Below are 24,115 nucleotides of genomic sequence, written 5' to 3' on the forward strand. Positions count from 1 at the left end.
GACACCAGGTCTTCCGAGCTTGGTGCCTTGATAAATCTTGCACCTACCAAGTAGCTAGGATTACACGCTTGAGCCACCAGGCCCAGCTAGGAAAAGAAATTTGACAGAAAATAAATGTTGAGTTTTCTTCAGTGATTGTGACAATAATTACAGATCTGAGCCTCATGGAGCAAACAAATCATGGAAAGAAGGCCCACCTATTTTGCTGAACTTACACAGACATTTTCCTCCTCCTCTGAAAGCACTCCAGCTCGCCTGGCAGGGATACCTCTGGCAATCAAGCCAAGTGTCAGAGCTATTTCTTAACCTACAGCAAACTGGCCAAGCACTGTCAAAACGGAGTATTATTGTTCTTGATTTGTGACTTTAATCTGAGTTTCTCAAAACAAGCCCGGAAGGAAACAGTAGCACACAGACTTTCCATTCTTTTATCATCCTACACTGAGCACCAAAGCATCCAGGAGCCATTCCTGCTGTGTTCCTGGCGGTGGGTGGATGTGTAGTTCCTCTCCTCTACCTCCCAATTCCTCACCCCCAAGTCCTCGTGCTCCTCTGACACTTTTAACTAAGGAATTTGATCGATGCTATTCACTTCCTACTTTATGCCTTTAGCAAGCTATCTATAGCCAGTAAGAACTCGTCCTTGTGCATAACTGCAAACTGGTCTCTTCTACTGTTCTCTGAAAACTGGGGATCTTATTGTATTTATGATCTCATTTAAGACTAAATGATGCTACATTTTCTCAATAACCTTTTTTTGGTTGGTAGTGGGGCCTGAACTCAAGGCCTGGGCACTGTCCCTAAGCTTTTTTTGCTCAAGGCTAGGGTTCTACCACTTGAGACACACCTCTGCTTCTAGGTTTACGTATTGGTGATTGAGATAAAGAGTCTCACAAGACTTGCTTGCCTGGGCGGGCCCTGAGCTGCCTAGCTCACATGGCAGCCTCCTGAGTGGCTATGACTGATGACGGGTGGAGGCACAGGACCCTTGGCTTTGCACCCTGTTCTCTTCTCCCCATTCTTCTGCCATCCAATGGTTAGCCTTCTCTAGCCATTTCCTTCACTTTTCCCCTACGGCCTTCTTTTTGCATTTGTTCTTCCTTTCTCCTTCTGACCAAAAAGAAATGACTAAATGACTCTTCCCTTTCTCGTGGGTTTTGTATTTGCATGCTATTTTGGCATTGGCTTTTTTGGTCATTATTTGCTTGTTTTGCTTACGCTCTTACCTGGTCTAGGACCTTGTGAAAAGCAGGACGGTCCCCCACCCTTTCGTTACCTACACTGGTAACAATAGGGCTCCTCACTGTCCCACCCTGGGTGCGGAGCCCGAGGTCAGAGTGTGAATCAGGGGAAATCTCCAGTACCAGGTCCAAGTGAAAACATACTCCTGGATGGAGGCGTGGCTCAGCAGAAGCACGCCTGCAAGAAGCCCTGAATCTAAACCCAATATAGCCAAGAGGGAGAATTAACACTCCCTATTTATATTATTTAAAATTTAAGAAAAACCCTCAAATATTAAGGTTCAACACAGCACATTTTATATTAGTAGCAACTGCAATAGATAGGTCAACTTGTCATCACAAAGCAGGTACAGGAAGCAAGTTCAATCAACCCAGGACCTACAGACTTGACTTTTCCTCTTTGATTCGCTAATGCCCGATTCTCTGTGTGTACACATGTGTGTTTGTGTGTCAGAGAGAGTAAGAAAGTATATGAACAGGAGGGAGAGACCGACAATGGTCATTTGCCAATCCAGGGGAGTGAAGTCCACAGTCCCGTGGTAGAGCCACACTGCCCTCGTGACATTAGCATGGCACCAACACTCACACCCAGCTGTCACAATACTGAATGCGGGGAGGCTGAGTAACTTTCCCAGGCCCTGGAGCAGCAGCTCAGGGAAAGCAGATGCTGGTTTTGCAGTGTGGTGGCCAGGTTTCGGGGGGTGGTGCACAAGTCCTACCTTTCATGTACAGGAAACTGTGGAAGTAAGGCAGGGTGACACAGCTGTACACAGAGTCTCGCCGGTAACACAGCTCGTCGTCCGTGTCAAACCTGGAGTCCAAGTCCTCTTCGCTGTCTTCAAACTGCACAAGGAGAAGGATGGAGGGGCAGACAGACATGCTGGTCAGGCTAAGGAGATGTGCAGTTCATATTCGCAGCAAAACCAGGCAGCCATACCCCCATGCATGTGCTCCAATGAACACAGAAATGAAAGGAACCCTGAATTACCAGATACCAAGGGTTAGGGTCAAACGGTCACTTGGCCAGATAGCTAAAACACAAGATGTGCTTTAAATCCAAAGGTTCTAAAAATAACACTGCTGTTTAAAGGTATAATTTTGAGCCAAAACCACACCATAGTTAATCTCCTTTAGGTATAATTTTGAACCAAAACCACGACACAGTTAATCTCCTTTAAATTGCTATGCTAAAAATATTACCACGTCTTAGAAAGGAAAGACAGTGTTTAGTAGCGTGACCAAAGGGAAAAAGCAAACTTTTAAAGGACTCCAGAAACTGGAAATGTATTTAATAACCCCTAGGGAGTCCTTCCTAAAACCAGAGCAGGAAATCAGCCTGCTGCGGGGCAGGGGCTGCGAGGGAATTTCTCCAGGAGCCCTTGGCAGATGTAATCCCAGTGCTGGGGTTTTTGCAGCCGGGTAAAGCTCAGGCTCAGGCCTGGGACTTGTGCCCCACTTCCAAGAGGCATCTCCCAATTCCGCTGTCCAGGGTAAGTGAAATGGGGTGCAAGATTATGTTTAAACTCCACTCTGAAATCTTAGGCTCCAGGGCTTTTGGGGGGGGGCGCTGACTGAGGTTTAACTCAAGGCCTTGTTCTTGCTAGGCAAGAGTCTCACCACTTGATCCACCCCACCCCCCCCAGCCATTTTCACTTGGCTGTTTTTTCAACTTTTGCTATTTTTTAAATTTTACTTTGTGGCCGATCCTGGGGCTTGAAACTCTAGGCCTTTGGGGCACTGTTGCAAGGCTCCTTTTGCTCAGGGCTTAGTGCTCTACTACTTGAGCCACAGCGCCACTTCAGGCTTTTTTCGATGACTAATTGGAGTGGAGGGTCTCTCGGGAGTTTCCTGCTTGGGCTGGCTTCGAACCGTGATCCTCCCATCTCAGCCTCCTGAGGGGCTAGGATTACAGGCTTGAGCCCCCAGCATGCCCGGCTAGGTTGGTTTTTGAATAAGGTTTTGCATTTACTTATGCCAGGACCGGTGTGGACTGCAATCCTCCTATTTACACCGGCCTGCATGAGCGCGCTCAGCTTTCTACTGTTTGAAGTGAGGGTCTCCAGACCCTTTGCCCCCCACCCCCAGGCTAACCCTCCAATCGTGATCTTCCGGGACGCCCCTCTCCCGGGCACTAGGAATGACAGGCCTGGGGCACTCGGCCCAGCCCCGGCTGGCACTCACCGAGGACTGCGCCCCTTCGGAGCTGAACCGGTAGGCCCCGGAGCTGTTGTAGGTGCCCATGGAGCCCCGGTAGTCCGGGGACCACTGGCTGCCGTAGGAGTGGGAGCAGGTGACGCTGCTGGCGGAGGTGGCGGCCCCGTCCTCGTAGTCGTCGTCGTCGGGGGAGGGCTCGTCCCCGTCGCCGGGGCTCTGGGGCAGGCAGTAGGCGGACTCCCCGCCGGAGGAGCCGGAGCCGCGCGGGCTGGCGGGCGCGGGCGCGGCGGGCGGGCCGGGGGCGCAGGGCGCGCCGGGCCGCGGCTCGTTCATGTAGGGGTCCTCCTCCGAGGAGTCATCGCTCGTGCGGATGCCGCTGGTGCGCTGGTCCGAGTGGCCGTGCTCGCTGGGGTTGGGCGAGTCCTTGAAGGCGTCGTCGTCCGCCTCGAAGCCCTCGTCCACCTCGTCCACCCCGTCCTCCGCGTCGTCGTCGTCCTCCTCGGGGTACGGCTGGCTGAAGTTGAAGCGGGGCTTCTCCGCGGGGCCGCCGCCCCCGCCGCCCTCGCCGCCCTCCGACAGCGAGCGCTCGATGTGCCGCACGCACTCGTCGATCTCGTGGAAGTTCAGGGACTCCAGGAACTCCTGCGCTGCGCGGCACGCCTCGTCCTCCAGCCGCCGCAGCTCCTCGTCCCGCAGCCGCTGCAGCTTCTGCAGCGAGGCCTGCGTCAGCGACAGCTCCTGCCGCTCCTTCATGCGCTGCAGGTCCTCGATCTCCTTCTCCAGCCGCAGGATCTCCTCCACCTGCCGGTTCTCCTGCTGCCGCTCCAGCTCCGCCTGGCGCTTCCGCAGGGCCTCGCGCTCCTCCAGCTGCTTCCGGGCTTCCGCCTCCTGGACGCGAGGAAGAGGAGGAGGAGGAGGAAGAGGAGGAAGAGGAGGAGGAGGAGGAGGAGGAGGAGGGCGTTACAATGAAACCCTCCGGTGTCCCCCCCTCCCTCCCCTCAGGCAATCACGATGGAAATGGGGGGGGCCGGGCAGAATTGTGTCTCCAGCCCATTCTTATGCTAAAGGACTAATCCCCCAGTCCTCACAATGCAAATGTGTATGCAGAGAGGGCTTTAAAGAGGTGATTAAGTTGGGCCCAGAAGCCCTCGGCCAAGACACAGGGTCTGGGCACACCGTGGGGGGGGGGGGGGGGGAGGCGTCTGGAAGCCAAGGAGAGAGGCATCAGGAGACCCAAACCCACAGCCACTTTGAGCTGGGACGCCCCAGCCTTCCAGACGGTGAGAAACTCAATTTCCATTGTTTTATAATCCACCTGGGTCAGGCCCCAAGGGACATGCCTGTCATTTGCATTTAAATCTGAAGACATTCATTAAGCTTTGCCCAAAGGTAGAGGTGGAGAGGAAACTAGTCCTACACAGTGTGTGTGTGCATACGCGTGTGCACTCGAGGAGTTTGAATCCTAAAGTGAAAGAGAAGTAAGGTGGGGGGCGGGCAGGTTGCCCCAGTATTTACCACCTGCTGGACTCGGAGCTCTGCTTCTCTCTGTGCTCTTTCTCTAAAGAAAAAAGAAAAGTGAAATCAGCAATAACCTCTAAGTCATTTCAGCCAGGTCTAGCCTGCAGAAACCCTTGTGCATAGGAGCAAGTGCTCTACAATTGTTCTAAGGCGCAACCGAAGATACAACTTTATTTTCATGCTGGTACTGGGCCTTGAACTCAGGCCTGGGCTCTGTCTCTTAGCTTTTTCACTCAAGTCTGGTGCTCTACCACTTAAGCCACGTTTGGCCTTTTGTTGGCTCATTGGAAAGAAAAGTCTAATGATTCTTCATGCCCAGGCTGGCTTCAAACAAAGATCCTCAGGTTTCAGATTACAGGCACAAGCTACTGACACCCTGCTCCAATTACTATTATTATTTATTTTTTATTTTTTGGGGGGGTCCAGTTGTGGGGTCTGAACTCTGAGCTGGGCACTGTCCCCCAGCTCTTCAGCTCAAGGCTAGCCACAGCACCACTTCTGGCTTTTTGTTTTTCTGCTTATGTGGTGCTGAGGAATTGAACCCAGGGCCTCATGCATGCAAGGCAAGCGCTCTACCACTGAGCCAACTTCCCAGTTTATTATTTTTTTAACTTGTACTGGAGTTTTGAACTCAGGGCGTGGCTAGCCCTGAGCTAAGGCTGGTACTCTACCACCGGAGCCACAGTGCCACTTCCAGTCTTTTGGTAGTTTTATTGGAGATAAGAATCTCATGGCTTTTCCTGCCTGGGCTGGCTTTGTAAAGCTCAATCCTCAGATCTTAGTCTTGTATTTTTTTCTTTTTGGTGAGACTAGTTGTGACCTTGATCTTCCCACTTATGCTTCCTTTGTAGCAGGGATGACTGGTAATAACTACACATCCAGCTGCTTTTATTGAGATGAGTGAGATCTGGCTAATTTTCTGCCCCTGGATGGTTTCAAACCTCAGTCTCCCCAGCCATCCCTACCTCCAGATTAGTTGGGATGGTAGGTATGAGCTATACTATAGCATACTATAGCACCTGGCTAAGACCCTTCAATGAGCTTTGCTAAGGCCAGTGGAAAGACTGGGGAGGACAGAGCCTCAATCTACACAAGAAACAAAAATGCACAGAATTGGGTCTCAGTGCTACCAAGATTTACTGTTTTGTTTCAAGTAAACAGGTTCTGATAATAAGCAAAAAAGTCAAAATACATCCTTTAGTTTCATCTAATGGAGAAAGGCACTATACCTCTCTTCTTGCTCCCGCTTTCTCTTCTCTTCTTCCTCCTGCCTCTTCCTTTCCTCTTGCTCCATTTTCTCTGCCAGCAGTTGTCTGTAAACTCTACGTGCCAGCTGGCCTCGGAGTTGCTTCTGGAACACGATGGCCGCTTTTTTCAGGTGTAAAAATCTCTTCCTCATAAGGAAGGCTCTATAATTCTTCTGTATCATCACCACACAATAAAGGACCCTTCTGTACTGCTTTCTAAAAGGAAAACAGGAGAATAGTCATTGAGGTAATGAGATTGTGAGCTATTCAAATGAGCTTACATTCTGGCCACAAGACAAAAGGGACCTAGTTTTGGAAGGATTCTCTCACTGGGAGGACTGGAGAGGACAAAGAGGCTCTTTGGCTAAAAAGTAAAACAAAGAACACACACACTCACACACTCACATACACACTCACATACACACACACACACACACAAAGTAAAACAAAGAACACACACACACACACACACACACACACACACACACACACACACACACACACACACACACAAAAGAAGAATACTATGGCTACCCTGGCGAAGGAGACATGTAAAGCCTAATGCCAACCTTGAATGGCCTGGACCAAGGGAGATTCACTCTGGCCTCCTGTTCATATGAAAACAACCAACCAGCCAACAGCAACCACCACAGGGAGGCTCTGTACCACAGAAAATGGAATGCCTTAGCTCTTGGTGCCATGCTAGACATGTAGTGGGCACAACTAAAATGCCAGGTGAGAAGTTGTCTCATTTCCCAAATAAGTAGAAACTACTGATAAGATGACATGAGTTGAGCATTGTTCATCCGAAAATCCTTGGTCAGTTCTTTTGGTAGACAGTACTGGCATTTGAACTCAAGGCTTCATGCTTGTAGGTTGGCCTAATATCTCTTCGGCATTTGGATAAGGGATATGCGGCTGTGACAACAAAAGCAGTAGCCTTGAGCACAGGATGCAGAAGAATAGACGGTAGACAATTTGAGTAACACAGTAGAGCCCCCATATGAATTGCTTGTCTATTGCTACTCAGGTCATGCTTACAGGAGTGGCTCCTCCAAGCTCACAAGCCACCCCACTGGGGACACACAAAGCCCCTGTGTGGCTTTACCAAGGTGTGGCTCTTACCGTGCCAAGTAGCCCAAGATGTGGGCCTGGATCACCATGGCTGCCCGGTAGACTTCCTCCTCCCGCCGCTTCTCTAGCTTCTGCTCCAAGGATTCCCGAAGGAAGACCTGTGGAGAGAGTCATGGGTCTCAGCCCACAGTAGCTGGTACAGTGAAGGTCTCACTCAGGCTGGACTTGGGGGTAGCTCCTGTTTCCCTCTTTCCTGGTGTCTAAGGAGAGCCACACATACAACAGAGCCAGCAGATCCTGCTAAATATCCCAATGAGCCAGGTGCTAGTGGCTCACGCCTGTAATCCTACCTACTCAGGAGGCTGAGATCTGATCTGAGGATTACAGTTCAAAGCCAGCCAGAGCAGGAAAGTCCGTGAGACTCTCATTTCCAAGAAACTACTCAGAAAAAGCTGGAAGTGATGCTGTGGCTCAAGTGGTAAAGCCCTAGCCTTGAACAGTGCCCAGGCCCTGAGTTCAAGCCCCAGGACTGGATTGGGGGAAAGGGGGAGAGGAGTATCACAGGAAAAGAAAATAAAAAGAACATATAAAACCTAAGCCTTATGTTTTGGTTATTACTAGTACATTCTATAGGCATGATTGGTTTTAAAAAGTATTTTATTGTCTTTAAGTAGTTGTACAAAGGTACTACCATTTAGCAAAGCAGTTTTATGAATACAATGCATCTTATTCAGCGTCGCCCCTTTCAACATTCTAGCTCATCCCTCCTCAACTCACCCCCTTCCATCACTTTTTAATTTTGTAAGATATATGCTGAATTCTTTCTTTTTTTTTTTTTTTTGTCAGTCTTGGGGCTTGAACTCTGGGCCTGGGCGCTGTCTCTCAGCTCTTCAGTTCAATGCTAGCACTCTACCACTTGAGCCACAGAGCTACTTCTGGTTTTCTAGTGGCTTATTGGAGATAAGAGTCTCATGGGGAGAGAAGGGGAAAAACAAAGGAGGCAAGAATGCTTGATAAGAACTGTACTCATTACCTTAATCATGTAACTGTAACCCCTCTGTACAGTATTTTCACAATAAAAAACTTATTTAAAAAAAAAAAAAAAAGAGTCTCACTGACTTTCCTGCCTGGGCTGGCTTTGAACTGCGATCCTCAGATCTCAGTCTCCTGAGTAGCAAGGATTACAGGAGTGAGCCACCAGTGTCTGGCCACATTGATTTCTTTTCTTTTCTTTTTTTTGTTCGTCAGGGGACCTGAATTCTGGGCCTGGGCACTGTCCCTCAGCTCTTCAGCTCAAGGCTAGCGCTCTACCACTTGAGCCACAGGGCCACTTCTGGCCTTTTCTGCTTATGTGATACTGAGGAATAGAACCCAGAGCCTCATGCATGCAAGGCAAGCGCTCTACCACTGAGCCACCTTCCCAGCCCCTACACTGAATTCTTAACTGCATTCTCCCCTTCTTCTCCTCTTGTCTAGTGTTTCCCCTTGACCCACCCTACCTTTGAATACTTGCTTTCTAGTGTTTGTTTTGTTGAACTTTGCCTTTGCTTTTCTAAGGAATTACACTAAGTTCTCCCTTGAATCTACCGTATGTATAGGCATGATTGTTAAATGTTTTTTTTGTTTTAGTACTAAAGCTTGAATTTAGGGGCTGGGTCCTGTCCTTGTGCTTTTTCTGCTCAAGGCCAGTACTCTACCACTTTGAGCCTTACAGCTGCTACCAGTTTTCTAGTGGTTAATTGGAGATAAGAATCTCAGACTTGGGGCTGGGAAGTTGGCTCAGTGGTAGAGCGCTTGCCTTGCATGCCTGAGGCCCTGGGTTCGATTCCTCAGCACCACATAAGCAAAAAGCCGGAAGTGGCGCGGTGGCTCAAGTAGTAGAGCGCTCGCCTTGAGCTGAAGAGCTGAGGGACAGCGCCTAGGCCCAGAGTTCAGGCCCCACAACCGGACCCCCCCCATACACACACAAAGAAAAAGAATCTCAGACTTTCCTGCTGGGCTTTGAACTGTGATCCTCAAATCTCAGCTTCCTGAGTAGCTAGGATTATAGGCAGGAGTCACTGGTGCCTAGCATAAACGACTACCTTAATTTCTAAAGCTGATCTCATTTTGAGCCTGGACAGATCAGTTCATGGTCTCTGTGTCAGGCAGCCTAGCAAGCAAATTCAGGAACCTTTAGCTGACTCTGATGGAGAACCAGAGAGAAAGTGGGGACCTCAGTCCTACTAAAGCTGGGAATGGAATGCTGTCAAAACTCATGTGAGCAGAGATGAGCATCCTGAGACAGAGTCAGACGGCAGGCTCCACCTCTGACAATGTCTGCTGCTTTCCAAGCCACAGCTCTAAACGCCTTGGACTGCCTGAATCTGAAGCCCTCCCCAGCCAACCCAGCCCAGTGTCCGTGCATCTGACTTCTTTGCTGAGTAGACATGAACTCCAGCTGAAGTCTTTCCATAGATTTCATATTGGTTAATTAAACACTCTCTTTCCTTTCTTTCCCTCTTTAACAAAGAAACCTGTTATAATCCCAGTTACTCAGGAGTCTGAGTTGGGAGGATCAATTTTATCAAGAGCTTGAGACCAGTCCCAGCAACATAAGGAGATATCATCTCCAAACAAACCCAAACCATGTGGTGCTGGCTGGAAACCTGGAAATGCTCCTCTGACATTTCAGAGCCATGGAGAGGGGCAGGAAAGTCAGGCTGGAGGACCAGATCCTAAACACCAGACCCAGATGCTTGGGTCTGAGTTGAGAATCACACTGGTGTCTTCCCCTGGAACAAGCACTGGAAGGGGTGGACTGCAAAGCCAACTGAGATTTTTGGCAGTTTGCTGACACAGGAAGAAGAGGTCAGCTTGGAACTGTCTGTCTGATGAAGGAAGTTGGGGCTAGACTGTTGTGTGGAGTGAGGGGTGAGGGCCTGCGCCACAGCAGCACATTTGAAAACAAAGGCTGCCCCCTCCCTTCCCTTTTCTGGACTGAGTTTTTGGCCACCTACAGGATTTCAGACTGCTGGCTTCCTATGGTGGTCTCAGTTGTGAGGTGGTGTAGCTGCCTGGCACAACAACAACCCTGGGTACCAGGTAGGCACAATTCTGATGAGCTGGTTCAGTGTGTCCCTTATTGAAATAGTGTCCTTTGCAGTGTTGGGAAGACAAAAGACCACAGTGAGTGAGGGCGCAGGTGAAAACCTTGATTCTACGCTGGGGGCTGATGCCCAGAATCCTAGTAACTCAGGAGGTTGAGATCTGAGGATCAGGGTTTGAAGCCACCCTGGACAACATAATCTGTGAGACTCTTTATCTCCAATTAACCACCAAAAAAGCCAGAAGTGGAGTTTGTGGATCAAATGGTAAAGCATTAGCCTTGAAAAAGCCAAGCAAGAGCACAAGGCCCTGAGTTCAAGCCCCAGGCCCGAAAGACAAAAACGGTTCTTGGTGTGTTGGCACACCAGGCCTGGGGAAGCCTTCCGGGCTTAAGGGGACTGGGCCCCACAAAGGTACCTTGGTCTTCCCCAGTTGCCACTCGCTGCTGGAGGCGTCGTAGAGCTGCAGGAGCACAGTGCACTTTCCCCGGACATCCTCGGGCAGGGCTACGTTCCTCGTGAGCACTTTATACCTGCAACACAGAGGCACATGGCGCCGCGTTCTGCACGGGCTCCCCCTGCTTCCACCCCTCTGAAAGGAGATCGGAGCTAGCTGTCCAGCTCTGCTTGCCTTTTGTAGAAATCCTGAAAGGGCCTTCGCACCGCATAGCCGGCTTTGCGGATCCTCACCGTCTCCAGCATCCCCGAGTACCTCAGCTGATTTAGCACAACAGCCTGGTCAAACTGGTCTGGCATCTGGAACATTCAGAAAGTGGGATGAAGTTAGTTATGGTGGGATTAGACACAATCGCCTAAGACCATCCTCAATGTTGCTTTAGTGACCATACACACATATGTGCACAAGAATTCGGAGCCAAAGTATAGGCCCTGAGTTTCAAGACCAGTACCAGCACAAAAAAGGGCACCCACTGTTGGCTCATGATTGTAAGAGCTACTGAAGAATCTAGTTAACTGGGCTGGGAATGTGGCCTAGTATAGAATGCTTACCTAACACACATGAAGCTCTGGGTTAGATTCCTCAGTAGCACATAAACAGAAAAGCCAGGGGTTGGGAAGGTGGCTCAGTGGTAGAATGCTTGCCTTGCGTGCATGAGGCCCTGGGCTCAATTCCAGAAAAAAACCTGAAGTGGGCTGTGACTCAAGTGGTAGAGCGCTAGCCTTGAGTTAAAGAGCTGAGGGACAGTGCCCAGGCCCAGAGTTCAGGCCCCACCACTGGCATAAAAACAAAACAAAACAGAAAAAGCCAGAAGTGGCACTGTGGCTGAAATGGTAGAGCACTAGCCTTGAGCAAATGAACCTCAGGGACAGTCCCCAGGACCAGTGTTTAAGCCCCAGGACTGGCAGCAAAAAATAAAATAAAAATCTGGTAACTGAGGATCCAAGGTTCAAAGCCATCTGGACAGTAAAATCCATGAGACTGTCTCCAGTTAACCACCAAAAAGCCAGAAGTAGAACTGTACTCAAGTGGTAGAACGTCAGCCTTGAGAGAAAAAGCTCAAGGACAGTGCCCCAGGCTCTGAATACTGGCCCCAGGACTGGCACCAAAAAATAAAAATAGTAACACTTCTGAACCCACACCAAGGTGAACACTAGAAAACAGGCTCCCAGGGGTCTGTGTCTTTCCTTTAACACCCATCACCACAGGTTTTCTCCTCTATCCAGGAGCTGATTATTTTCTCCACTCACATACTTTCTGAAGAAAGGCCCACTTTATCTCATTTGTAACATTAGTATATGTAATAGTTTAACTATAATACCACTGTATCTTCGTTAGTATACACAAGCAAAGTCAAAAGTTGCATATCATATCTTCTCTGATATAAAAAAAAATCAAGGTAAAAAATGGCCTATTTTACAACTACAAATGAATCACCACTTTAAAATCCACCTTTCTCAAAAGAATCTAAATGGTTGTCAGACAAATATTGCTTTGTTTTTATATATCAAATCTAAGGCACTTAAAGGCACTTTTTTCTTCTAAAGAATGCAGTATCAAGCAAGAAATGAGCGCACACACACACACACACACACACACACACATACACGGTGGAGAATGGGACATAAATAGTTGTCACTAGATAAAAAACAAAAACAAAAAACAAAGGAAGTGAAATTTGTTCAATTTTCAGTCAAATACTTCGCTCACTGAGCCTAAAGACATAAGGATTAAAGAAAGAAAATCAAACCAGATCTCAACTTCAAAAATGGGGTCACTATCTGCTTAATTGGCAAACAAACTGACAGGCATTCTGGCCAGGACAGTTTACAGGGGTAAAGCAAAAAAAGTGGGTCATTTCCCACTCACAGCTCTTTGACTGGTGATTGGTTTTATAATACAAACACACTCATCCCCTTTAATTAACTTGTCTTTTGTTATTCTACACAACCATGAATAAAAGACTGAAAAGTTGATCCCTAAGCTGTAATTGTTAAAAAGTACAAAAATGCAAAAGTAGCTTAGTCAGTGATCCTAAAATAAAATGCAGTCATAAACACAAAATGAGGCTTAAAGTGGTGTTTTCCTAAACTTGCAAATAGGTAAGCAAATAATTGAAGGTCTTTAAAAAATGCTCTGCAAATGTCCAGAACAGCCTTGGAGGGAAGAGTTCCCCTCATCTCTAGCCGTCCTACGGCGCTCAGAGTACAAAACTGCTCTTCTAGACAAAACTGCAGTCAAGCCATCTTCACGTTCAGTAGTCACTCTGGGGAGGGGACGGTAACCAGCAGACTGGAGCCAAGAGTCTGCTGTCCGTGGCTCACAGTTTGAGGTATTTCAACTCACCTTTCAAAAGTAAGAAAACCATTAAATGATCAAGACTCAAACTTCCCTTGGCAGAATCTCCGCTTTCAGAAATGAACCGTTTGGGAAGTGCGTGGCTTGGCTTCCGTGTTTCTGTGATAGGGATCTGGAAATTCAATCTGACCCGGAGCAATGTACAGCGCACATCCACGATGTCTACCCACTACCATATCCTAAGACCAGAGAACCTGTCTCCATAGTAAACCTGTTGGAGGATCCAAGATGCTCATTGTTCGAGACATCGCTCCCATGTTTGCTGTTCCTGACCCATCTTCTGGTTTGTCAGTTTGCCCCTTCATCCAGCGAACAGCATCCGTACAATCCCTCAGTCTGACCCTCAGTTATTATGATGACAGTCACAGGACCGCCCCCGCCCCGAATGCCCTCCACACTCACCATGGTCCTGTCTCCCTGAGCCACATTCCGCCAGCTTCCTAGGCTCTCAAGCCAAACTTCATAGGGAAAACAGCGGCCACACTGACCTTTCCCCCACAGCTAAGTAAAGACTGAGAACAATAATGAACACCATTCCTGGGCTTTAAAAAAAGTGCCTTGTCACCATGGCAACCCCTTCCACTCTTGGGCTAATTAGGGTGGTGTGGTTGTAGGATTTGATACAGCTTGGCTAGCTGCGGAGGGAGGGAAGGCACTGCAGGGAACAGCTATTTCCAAACTCCTACTCCCATTGTCTGGCAGCCCCATCTCAGTAATTTAAGGGGGGGGGGGAGGAAGGTGTCTATAGGCCTAGGATCGCCCTAGGCAACCCACTGGGTGGTCACGAGGGGGGTGATCCTGGCTTTCCATTGGTGGTTCTCCTTTCCCCTGGCAACTTCCTGTCTCGATGCATTTAACTTTCAAAGCTGTCACAGCTGGAGGCTGGCTGAGGAACAACTTAGAGGCATTCTGCCTTTCAAAACTTCCCCAGTGCGTTCAGAACTTGACTGGCAACTAGGTTTGCAGAGCTGGAGTTCACCCCAACAAAGAAGGTCCGCGGGGTACTCACAGCTATGTTCTGGCAGAACAAATAGGTTCCATTTTGGAAGGAATAACTCGAACTACAGGCAATTAGAGTCCCAGGAGTCCCAGCTTGACCAGTCCAGTGAATAGTTATTAAACACCTACTATGTTCAAGCTCTGGTGATTCATGCTTGGGGGTGAGGCGCTCTGCATTTTGTTTCCAAAGACCCTGAAGTTAGGGAGAGTGCCAGCCATGCCCAGCACTGCCACTTTCAGAATGGGGACGTCTAACCATGCGCCATATTAAAGATGTTAAGTTCCCTGGGAACACAGGACAGAAAATACTGTGGAGGGATGGGCAGTGCCTGGATTCACGTCACAGCTTGGGGTCTCATAGTACTGGTGGGGAAGGGGTACTGCGAACAGAAAAGGCATGGAGAAAAGCTAGGAGGTAGAGAAAGAGAGAGAGAGAGAGAGGTAGGGAGAAAGAGTCCTGAGCTGAGTTCACATGGACATGGGGCACAGTCACTGTGCTCAAGAGCCACTAGGTGTGGACACGGCCCTATCTGCTGTGGTAGGACCCACTGGTAGGCAGGGATAATCCTGGAAGCAAGGTCAGCAGCCACCAGAGGGACAGCAGGAGCTAGTGTGCCACCTCTTCAAACGGCATCAGGAAATGTCAGCAGTTGGCTGGTCTTCTTGAGAAAAGGAAGCTGCAGAAAAGCAGGTGTGGCAGCCTCCTTCTACAAAGACCATGTGCCCCCAACCCTGCTCTACTATCAGTTGTGTGAGAACAAGTAAGTCTGGTTAGTGATGGGTACATGGGGAGGAGGTATGTGACGGGTCATTAGGGAGTGGATGCCACTGCTAGGGGTGGTGGGTAAAGAGATGGCTCCAAGGAGAACAAAGGGAAGAGGATACCGAAACAAGGAAATAACCACAGATAAGATGAGAACTTTCAAGACCATATATCTTGGAAGACATTTCAAAACAGCGCTTCTTACAAAGGGGACAGACTATAACCAGACTGGATTCTGGAGGTCCTACACGGAAAAGGGTGAAAGAAGGCCAGAGAAGCAGGGGACTGGCGAGAGGCTGTGGTAAGGCCATTAACAGTGCAAACAGCTGGGCACCCGGGACTCATACCTATAATCCTGGCTACTCAGGAGAGATCTGAGGGATAGTAGTACTAGGCCCGCCCAGGCCAGATGAAGCCAGGAAACTCCATCTCTGAAATAACCAGCAAAAGGTAGCAAAAAGTATGGCTCACTCCATAGAGTGCCAGTGGGTAAGTGTAAGGCACTGATTTCATACACCAGAAACTGCCCCCCCCCCCCAACACACACACACAAAAGGCAGTTGGGTGCTGGTGGCTCATACTTGTAATCCTAGCTATTCAGGAAGGGAGGTTGAGATTCGAGGATCATGATTCAAAGCCAGCCTGGGCAGGAAAATCCATGTGACTCTTAACTCCAGTTAACTACAAAAAGCCAAAAGTGGAGCTGTAGCTCAAGAGTAGAGTGCTAACCTTGAGAGTTTAGGCCCTAGGACAAACACACACAGACACACAGAGACACAGACACACACAAAAAGCAAAACAGCCTTAAAGAAAAACTAGGAGGATCAGGCATGGCTATGCACACCTGCCATCCCAGCTTACTCAGGAGGCTGAGACAGGAGCAGCAGTGTGAGCAAGCAAGAGCTACATAGTAAAACTTTTTCAAGGGAGGGAGAGGGAGGGGCTAGGGCACAGCTCAGGGATAAAGTACTTGCCCAGCCTGTGCAGGATCAGGGGCTGAAACGGAATGAAAGCTGAGACTGACCAAGGAGGCATTTTAAATGGACCAGAGGGGATACTTGTAAGAGAAAGTTCCTATCTTGGATATGACCCAGTCAGGACAAAATATCTTTTGCTTCAATGTATACTTGGGGGTAACTCAGTCATAACCAAAGCATCAAAACAAAACAAAACAAAGCAAAAAAAAAAAAAAACTGAAATAGCCCAGCACGCTTAGCTCACACTTGTAATCCTAGATTTTTTTTTTTTTTTTTTTTTTTGGTAGGTCGTGGGGCTTGAACTCTGGGCCTGGGCGCTGTCCCTCAGCTCTTCAGTTCAAGGCGAGCGCTCTACCACTTGAGCTACAGCGCCACTTCCGGTTTTCTGGTGGTTTATTGGAGATAGGAGTCTCACGGTTTCTCCTGCCCAGGCTGGCTTTGAACCGCGATCCTCAGATCTCAGCCTCCTGAGTAGCTAGGATTACAGTCGTGAGCCACCAGCGCCCGGCAGGTGTAATCCTAGATATTTAGGAAAGTCTGTGGGACTCCTATTTCCAATTAACAAGTGGATTGGTTGTATGTCTGGAGGTGGATCTCTGAAGGTGTTGTGAGAGCAGAGGTGGATCTCTGAAGGTGTTGCGAGAGCTGAAGTGATACAGTGTCAGCCTTCAGTGAAAAAGCTAAAGGACAGTACTGGCACAGGCCCGACATTCAGCCCTCATACTCACACAAACAAGCCGGGAAACAGACACCTGGGGCTGGTGGATCACATCTATAGTCCTAACAGACTGAAATCTGAGGATTCCACTTTGAAGCCGGCTCAGGCTGAGAAACTCCTAAATCCAAGAGACTCTTACTTCCAATTAACCAGTGGAGGGGAGCTAAAGTGCCAATCTTGAGTGGAAAAAGTTAAGTGAGGAGTCCCTTCAAGTATAAAAGCAAACAGAAACCCAAACAAAAAGTCACCTGAAATAGCAAAGGTGCAGAATACCCAGATAAAGACAATGACTGCGACCCGACAAGCTCGACTCCCCACAGAAATCAGTTCTAGGCAAGCCTTTCCTCCCACAGATTGAAATCAAATAATGCAACAGAGGAGGACACTTACCACACAGAAATGACGGGGGCATTCTCAACCCCTTGCGGTCCCTAATTTCATGAGCACTGTTTTAGGACACCAAGTCTGACACCTGCCCACGGCCAAATACAAGCAGGCCGACTGATGTATAGACTTTGTTTTTACAGACTTCAACATTTGAGGATCCCACAAAACCCAGGATGCTTGAACAGAGCCCAGAGTTGGGGGGTGAGGGGGGAGTCAGAATGAATGCAGCCCACCGTGCACAGCCAGAGGAGCTAAGGCTCTTTTCTGTGCTCCCTAAGGGCAGAAGGACTGCCACACAGAAGGACTGCCACTGTATGTGAGACACTGGCAACCTGGGCAGAAAAGGCCTGAAGACTTTATCTCCAAAAGGAAGAAAGGAAAAAAAAACAGCAAAAGACCCAAATGGAGGCATAATTCAAGTGGTAAAACACCTGCAGAGCAAGTATGAGGCCCTGAGTTCACAGCAGAGAGAAAGAGAAGTTGTTCATATTGAACAATTAGAATGAGGTATAGCTCAGTATGTGCTTACAGCAGAGTTCCATCCTCATAAAGGAACAACTACGAAAAATGGATTAGGAAAATCAACCTCAAAGAATCTACATTCCTGAAAATCATTACAACACACGAGTCAACCATGTACACATGGAACCTATTTTCCTACTCATGTTATAGAAGCCGGGTGAGTTGCCAGCACAAAGCTTTCTAACGGGGGAGGAAAGGAGATGGCTCTGGCAGAGAGCACTCTGTGTGCTGGGAACACAGGCTTTATCCAAGTGTGCAGCACTGGGGCTGGGGTGGGGTGGGGCGGGTGAGTCTTAGGGACTCATCTGTCAGGTGCTGACCTGGTCTAACCCAACTGATTGAAACAAATCCCAATTGTAGGCCAGCACAGGGACAGGTGCTTGGGGGATTGAGGCAGGAATCTGGGAGCCAACTTGGGCAACATGTCCAGGATTCACCCAAACAAACAACCCATCCATGATTTTAAAAGCCCTGGCAAAGTGAGTAAGAAAGTGATTCGCTGAGTAGGGCGTTCACCAGTATCAGTACAGAGGAACAATTACTGAGCCAGAAAACGTTAGGCCAATTCAAAATAGTCAACTCCAAGCAAATCCAACTCCAGTAGGTCTGTAAAACAGGGCAAAGCCCAACAGTGTCCTTACTTTTCACTTCAACTTTGGACAATTGACAAAACCCCAAATACCCCTCATCCCAGCCCCCCCAGTGGCTCTCTCTCTTCCTCTCCCACCCACCCTGGGTGTGTACTGAGATCAGGCATCTGGGCGGATCAGGTTCAGAGTAGACAGAGCAGTAAACCTGGACCCCGTCAAACTGCATCCCACAGAAAGCTCTCGTCTGTGAGAACATATTTAATAATGACTGCTCTGCTTTAAATACCAGCTGACAAGACTGTCACCAGTGCTTCTGACAGGTTAAATTTCTAGAATGCTTCTTTGCTTCCTTTTCCTGAAGATAATACATTCTGTGTCTAGGAGTAGCTGTGATCACCGTATCTTGGACATGATATAAAAGTAGATGTTACTTACTTTAATCAATTAAGAGGAATTTATTGCAGCATTGCATCAACTGATAGGATGGACTAGAACAAATCTAGCCCTACTTCGCCCAGACCTGACATGACAGATGCAGGCTCCTGGGATCCAACCTGCTTAGTATGCAAGACAGCAGCTTAGCCAGGGACGGTGATCCAGGGACCCCTCCACAGATGGCCGAGAGGGGGTGGGGAGACAGCGGAGCCCAGCATTATTATCAACAGTTGTCTTTATCCTTCTGTCTTCTAAGATTTAACCCTCCATCACCAGTACTGATTTTCCAAGTGAATGGTACAACATCCTAAAATGAAAAGTTCTACCCTTTCTCATTCTTTTTCAAAATAACTCTTGACCCACTTTATGGGAAATGTTTTCCATTTTATCTGTAGGCATATTAGGTCTGCAAACTGATCATATTATAAAGATTGATATCAAACATCCCAAGAAATCCCTAACATGTGGATTACTTAGCAAACATGTCAGGAATCCATCTCTAAACAAACAAACCAGCTATAACGTTTAAAAGCCCTGGAAATATGAATAAGAAACAGATTGGCTACATAGTTTACCAGTATAAGAACAGAGGAATAATTATGGAAACAGAAAACTTTAGGCAAATTCAAACTAACAAAAATAACCATTGCATGGTTCTCTATGTAATAAATGTTTTTGTTTTAAATCATAGAACACGTACACAGAGAACACTTAAATAAATATACTAGATATATTTGTATTGCATTTACCAACTGGGGATCTATCTCTAGTCTATTTTAACTTTAACACAAACAAACAAGCTTCACATTTTCATAATCCCTCTTCACAAGTAAGGATTCTGTAACAAATGTTACGCTAGTAATATTATTCCCTGTCCCACACTGAGTGAGAGGTTTTGCCAAACACTCCCCTGCCAACCTTCAGTCTTTGCTACATCAAAAAGTCAGGAGCAGTGAAAAAGCAAATTATTATCCAATAAGAAGTTTATCATGCTTTGAACAGGGTTCAAAAGCACGGGCTGCTAAAGCAGCAATATAATTTTCTTGACCTTGACCAAGCTGTAAACAAAAGCCAATTAAATAGTTGACAAAGGTTCTTTGTACTTACTTCAGCCATTTCACCCACGGGCTGTTAAACTTTTTATACAAATTGTTGCCACAGGTTTAATCTTCACATTTTGAAAAAAGAAGGCAGAAAGAATTGTCCCTACACAAAAGGTACACTACACTCCCTCACCCTTAGGTGAGAACTGACCAGAGCAGGAAGCTGAGCTTACATGACTAGCAAAAGTAGAGCTGTGAGTGAGCCCCAGAGGTCAGATTACAGAGCATGGAAATTTCTCGCAGAGGACAGTCAGGAGCCACACCCTTCCTGGGCCCGTGGACAGTTAGCACCTGAGCCAGGAGACCAGAATCCCCATTTCAACCTGCCTGAAATCCTAGCTACTCAGGAATCTGAGATCTGAAGATTGTAGTTCAAAGCTAGCCTGGCAAGAAAGTCTGTGAAATGCTTATCCCACAGTCACAGTCACAGACACAGACACACACACAGATAACAGACACACACAGACACAGACACACACAGACACACAGACACACACAAAAGCTGAAAGTGGAGCTGTGCTCAAGTGGTAGAGAGAACTAGCCTTGAGCAAAAAAAGAAGGTCAGGAACAAAGCCCAGCGCCCAAGTTCAAGCCCCAGTACTAAAAAAAAAAAAAAAAAAAAAAAAAAAAAAAAAAAAAAAAGATTCATTGCAGTTTTAGAAGCATATTAGTCTGTACAACTATAATCAAGTGATAATAAAAATATTTTTTGAATAAAGGATAAATTTTGGCCGGGCGCCGGTGGCTCATGCCTATAATCAATACCTACTCAGGAGGCTGAGATATGAGGATCACGGTTCAAAGCCAGCCTAGGCAGGAAAGTCTGTGAAACTCTTATTCCCAATAAACCACTAGAAAACCAGAAGTGGTGCTGTGGCTCAAGCGGTAGAGCACTAGCTTTGAGCTGAAGAGTGCAGGGACAGCGCCCAGTTCAAGACCCATGACTGACCAAAAAAAAAAAAAAAAAAAAAAGGATAAATTTTGTAATAAATGGTACTGGATAACCTGGGTATCAATATCCAAAAGCAATTCTAGATGCAAACATAATTTGCATAAAACACAAAACTGGACATCCTAGAAGAAATTGGATGCTGGTGGAGCACGCTTGTAATCCTAGATACTCAGGAGGCTGAGATATGAGGATTATGGTACAAAGCCAGCCTGGGCTTGAAAGTCCATGAGACTCTGATCTCCAATTAATCACAGAAAAAGCCAGAAGTGGCATTGTGGCTCAAGTAATAGAGCGCTAGCCTTGAGCAAAAGGAGCTCAGGGACAGCACTCAGGACCAGAGTTCAAGCCACAGGACCAGTTTAAAGAAAACAGAGGATGATTTAAGCAACCTTGGTTTTGGTGATGCCTTTTATACCATTCCAAAAGCATGGCCCATGGAAGGAAAAAGTATTAGGGTGAATTTTATTAAAATCTCGCCTTCTAAAACACTCTAAAGATAATGAAAAAAAAACAAGTAGTAGACTGGAAAATATTTGAAAAACACATATGTGGAAAACAGACTAGCAAATTATACCCAGAGCCAAGTGCTACTGGCTCACGTTTGCAACCTTAACTACTGGGGAGGTGTTTATCCAGAAGACTGAAGTTTGAGACCAGTCCACAAAAAGAAAAAGATCTCTATCTCAATCAATAAAACACTGGCATGGTGGTACAGCTCTGTCATAACAGCTACAAAGGGAAGCAGAAATAGGAGGATCACAGTCTCAGTCAGCCAAGCTCTCCTCTATATACATACTGACATACACACACATATACATACGTACATGCATACACACATGCATACACATATAGAGTATTTAAAATTCAACAATGTGAACAATCATTTTAGAAGATCTGAATAAAACTTTTGCTAACTATAAATAGGCAGCTAATGGACATATTAAAACATGGTCAGTATCACTTGTGATTAGTGAGTTACAAATAAAAACGAGGAAATACCACTACATACCCATGAAAATGATTACAAATGTGAATACTAAGAGCTGACAAGGATGTGGAACAGAAATGGCGGCTCACAGATGTCAGGAACGTGGAATGGGGTAGAGTCAATGCCTTAACACAAGCTCCAGCAATATCCCTCTGTAGCATCACCCACGTGAGCTGAAAACCTCATGTCCTGGTGGACATTTGTACTGGCTATACTTGCCAAAAAAACCCAATAAAGACGTCTTTCAATAAGAAAATGGAGCCACTATGGTACATTCATACAGTGGAATATTCTTCAGATTTTTAAAGAAGACAGAGCTATCAAGTCACACAAAAGGCCACGAGGACCCTTCAATATTGGTCTGAAATGATGGAATACAATTTGATTCCAATCACAGGACACTTTGAAAAAAGGCAAACATAAGCTGGGCATCAGTGGCTCATGCCTATCATCCTAGCTACTTAGGAGGTTGAGATCTGAGGTTCATAGTTCAAAGCCAGCCTGGGCAGGAAAATCAATGAGACTCTTATCACCAATTAACTATCAGAAAACCTGTGGTTCAAAGTGGCAGAGCACTAGCTTTGAGTGAAGAAGCTCATGGAAAGCAATTAAGCCCTGAGTTCAAGCCCTATAACCACTACCACTATCACCACCACCAAAAGGCAAATATGAAAGAGCAGCTCAGGGAAGGGATGAGTAGCTGAAGCACGGGGATTTGTAGATCTTTACCATTTGAGTCAAGTCTCTTAACACAGCTTTTTGCTGGTTAATGGGACAGTCTTACAGCCTTAACTGACTGGGCTAGCTCTGAAAAAAGATCCTTCAGGACTCAGCCTCCTGAGTAGGCAGGATTATAAACATCAGCCACCAGCACTAGTGTTTAGTGAACAGATTTAAGTACATGGTAACAACAGGTGAGTGTCCACCATGTCTGTGCATGATCACCAAGGAGCCCCGCTTTGTTCTGGTATATGGGTGAGACTGTACTTGTGCACCTTTGTGGCCGTGGTGGCAACAGTAAGTCTATACTTACTACTCAGTAAGTGCACAAGCAATATCCTGCCAGCATTAGCCACAGCAGTGATGATAAAGGCTAACATGTACTAAGACTCCGTGGCAGGCACTGTGCTAGCTTTTGGTTTAACAGGTCTATAACATGTACATTACCATCATGGCCAGTTTTACAGATACATAACCTGAATCACTGAGAGGAGGCACATCAGCTTGTGTGGGATCGCAGAGCTCCTGTCTGAGGGGGCAGGATTCACACCCAGCCTACTCCACGCATCCCCTGGCTACACTGCTCTTCCTGAAAGGTAGAGCAGGAGTGGGGGTAGTTCCCGCAGCTCCAAAGTATTCACTAGTTAACAATGGGGCTTATTTCCTGGTGCGTATTTCCTGAATATTCCTGAATGAAATCCAACACAATAGTTATCTTCATGAAAGACCAAAAATAGAAGCTAGCTTCAGAGGGTTAAAACCCAAAGGAGAGGAGGCATTGAGTTAGAGTGGGGTGTTGGCAAAGGATAGTCTGAGAGCCACATCCAGCTTGCCGAGTGTTTTGGTAAATAAACTTTTATTGGATCATGGCCACGCATGCGGTATGGTTGCTTTCAGGACGCATGGACAAAGCCTTCAATATTTATCATCTTGCCATCGGAGAAAAATGTGCGGATCTCCTGGGTCAGAGAAGAAAAGTTGCTGTGGGGATGTAGCTCAGTGGAAAAGATCATATTCAGGATGTATGAGCCATATAAACTAGTAAGACACTCTTTTTCTAAAAAAAAAAAAAAAAGGTTTATACTTTCAAGTATAGCTATTGGACTGGGATTTGTGTATGCTCACTAGTTCTGGGGCTTGAACTTCACACTGTGGCTTTTTTTTTTCCCACTCAAGGCTGGCACTTTACCACTTGAGCACATCTCTAATACCAGCTTCTTGCTGGTTACTTGGAGATAAAAAAAATCTTTGTTTGCCTGACCCGGCTTTGAACAGCAATTCTCGGGTTTCAACCTCCTGATTAGCTAGGACTATAGGTATGAACTATCAGTGCCCAAATGATTGATCCAGCACATAATAGTTCTAGTGAACAGTGGTGCTCTAGGAAATTAGACCCCCTGTACCATAAAGACTTGGAGAATTAAAGAATAAGGCTCAAAATTATAGGCTCAAAATTATATGTAGGGTTTGAATTCATGTCTTCATCACTTGCTAGGTAGGCTCTCTACCACTTGAGTCAAGCCTCCAATCTTGCTTTTTGCTAGTTTTCGAGATGGAAACCACTGTACTTTTCTGTTTGGGGTTGGCCTACTACTATGAGTCTTTAGATCTTAAGCTTCTTAGTTAGGATTATAGACATGAGCCCCTGGCACCCGGCAAAATTAGTCTCTTTGCATTTTTTGATCTCTGGAACTTGAGTTCTATAAATGAACTTTCAAAATGGTTTTACACAAGCTTATCTATTTGGAAACTAAAATGTATCACTTCTGATTAACAACATTTATTACTCAAAGGGGGAACAATGACAAACAGAAGACACCTCATGA

The 24,115-nt window shown here is 46.8% G+C and overlaps 1 protein-coding gene across 2 annotated transcripts in view; it reads right to left on the reverse strand.

Moving 5' to 3' along the window:
- Myo10 (myosin X) overlaps positions 1-24,115 on the reverse strand; it is a 196,289-nt gene that overhangs the window by 25,569 nt on the left and 146,605 nt on the right. Inside the window, exons 20-26 of one of the 2 annotated variants that reach the window (XM_070042211.1) lie at positions 10,952-11,076; positions 10,739-10,853; positions 7,286-7,392; positions 6,143-6,376; positions 4,914-4,953; positions 3,423-4,283; positions 1,961-2,084 (exon numbers count right to left, since the gene is read on the reverse strand). In XM_070042211.1, the coding sequence (XP_069898312.1) occupies positions 1,961-2,084; positions 3,423-4,283; positions 4,914-4,953; positions 6,143-6,376; positions 7,286-7,392; positions 10,739-10,853; positions 10,952-11,076 (1,606 nt within the window). Of the gene's footprint in view, positions 1-1,960; positions 2,085-3,422; positions 4,284-4,910; positions 4,954-6,142; positions 6,377-7,285; positions 7,393-10,738; positions 10,854-10,951; positions 11,077-24,115 lie in introns of both variants that reach the window. The other variant, XM_070042210.1, reaches the window with a different exon arrangement.

Source organism: Dipodomys merriami, unplaced genomic scaffold (assembly GCF_024711535.1).
Source record: "Dipodomys merriami isolate MVZ:Mamm:240054 unplaced genomic scaffold, mDipMer1.0.p SCAF_32, whole genome shotgun sequence".
NCBI lineage: Eukaryota > Metazoa > Chordata > Mammalia > Rodentia > Heteromyidae > Dipodomys > Dipodomys merriami.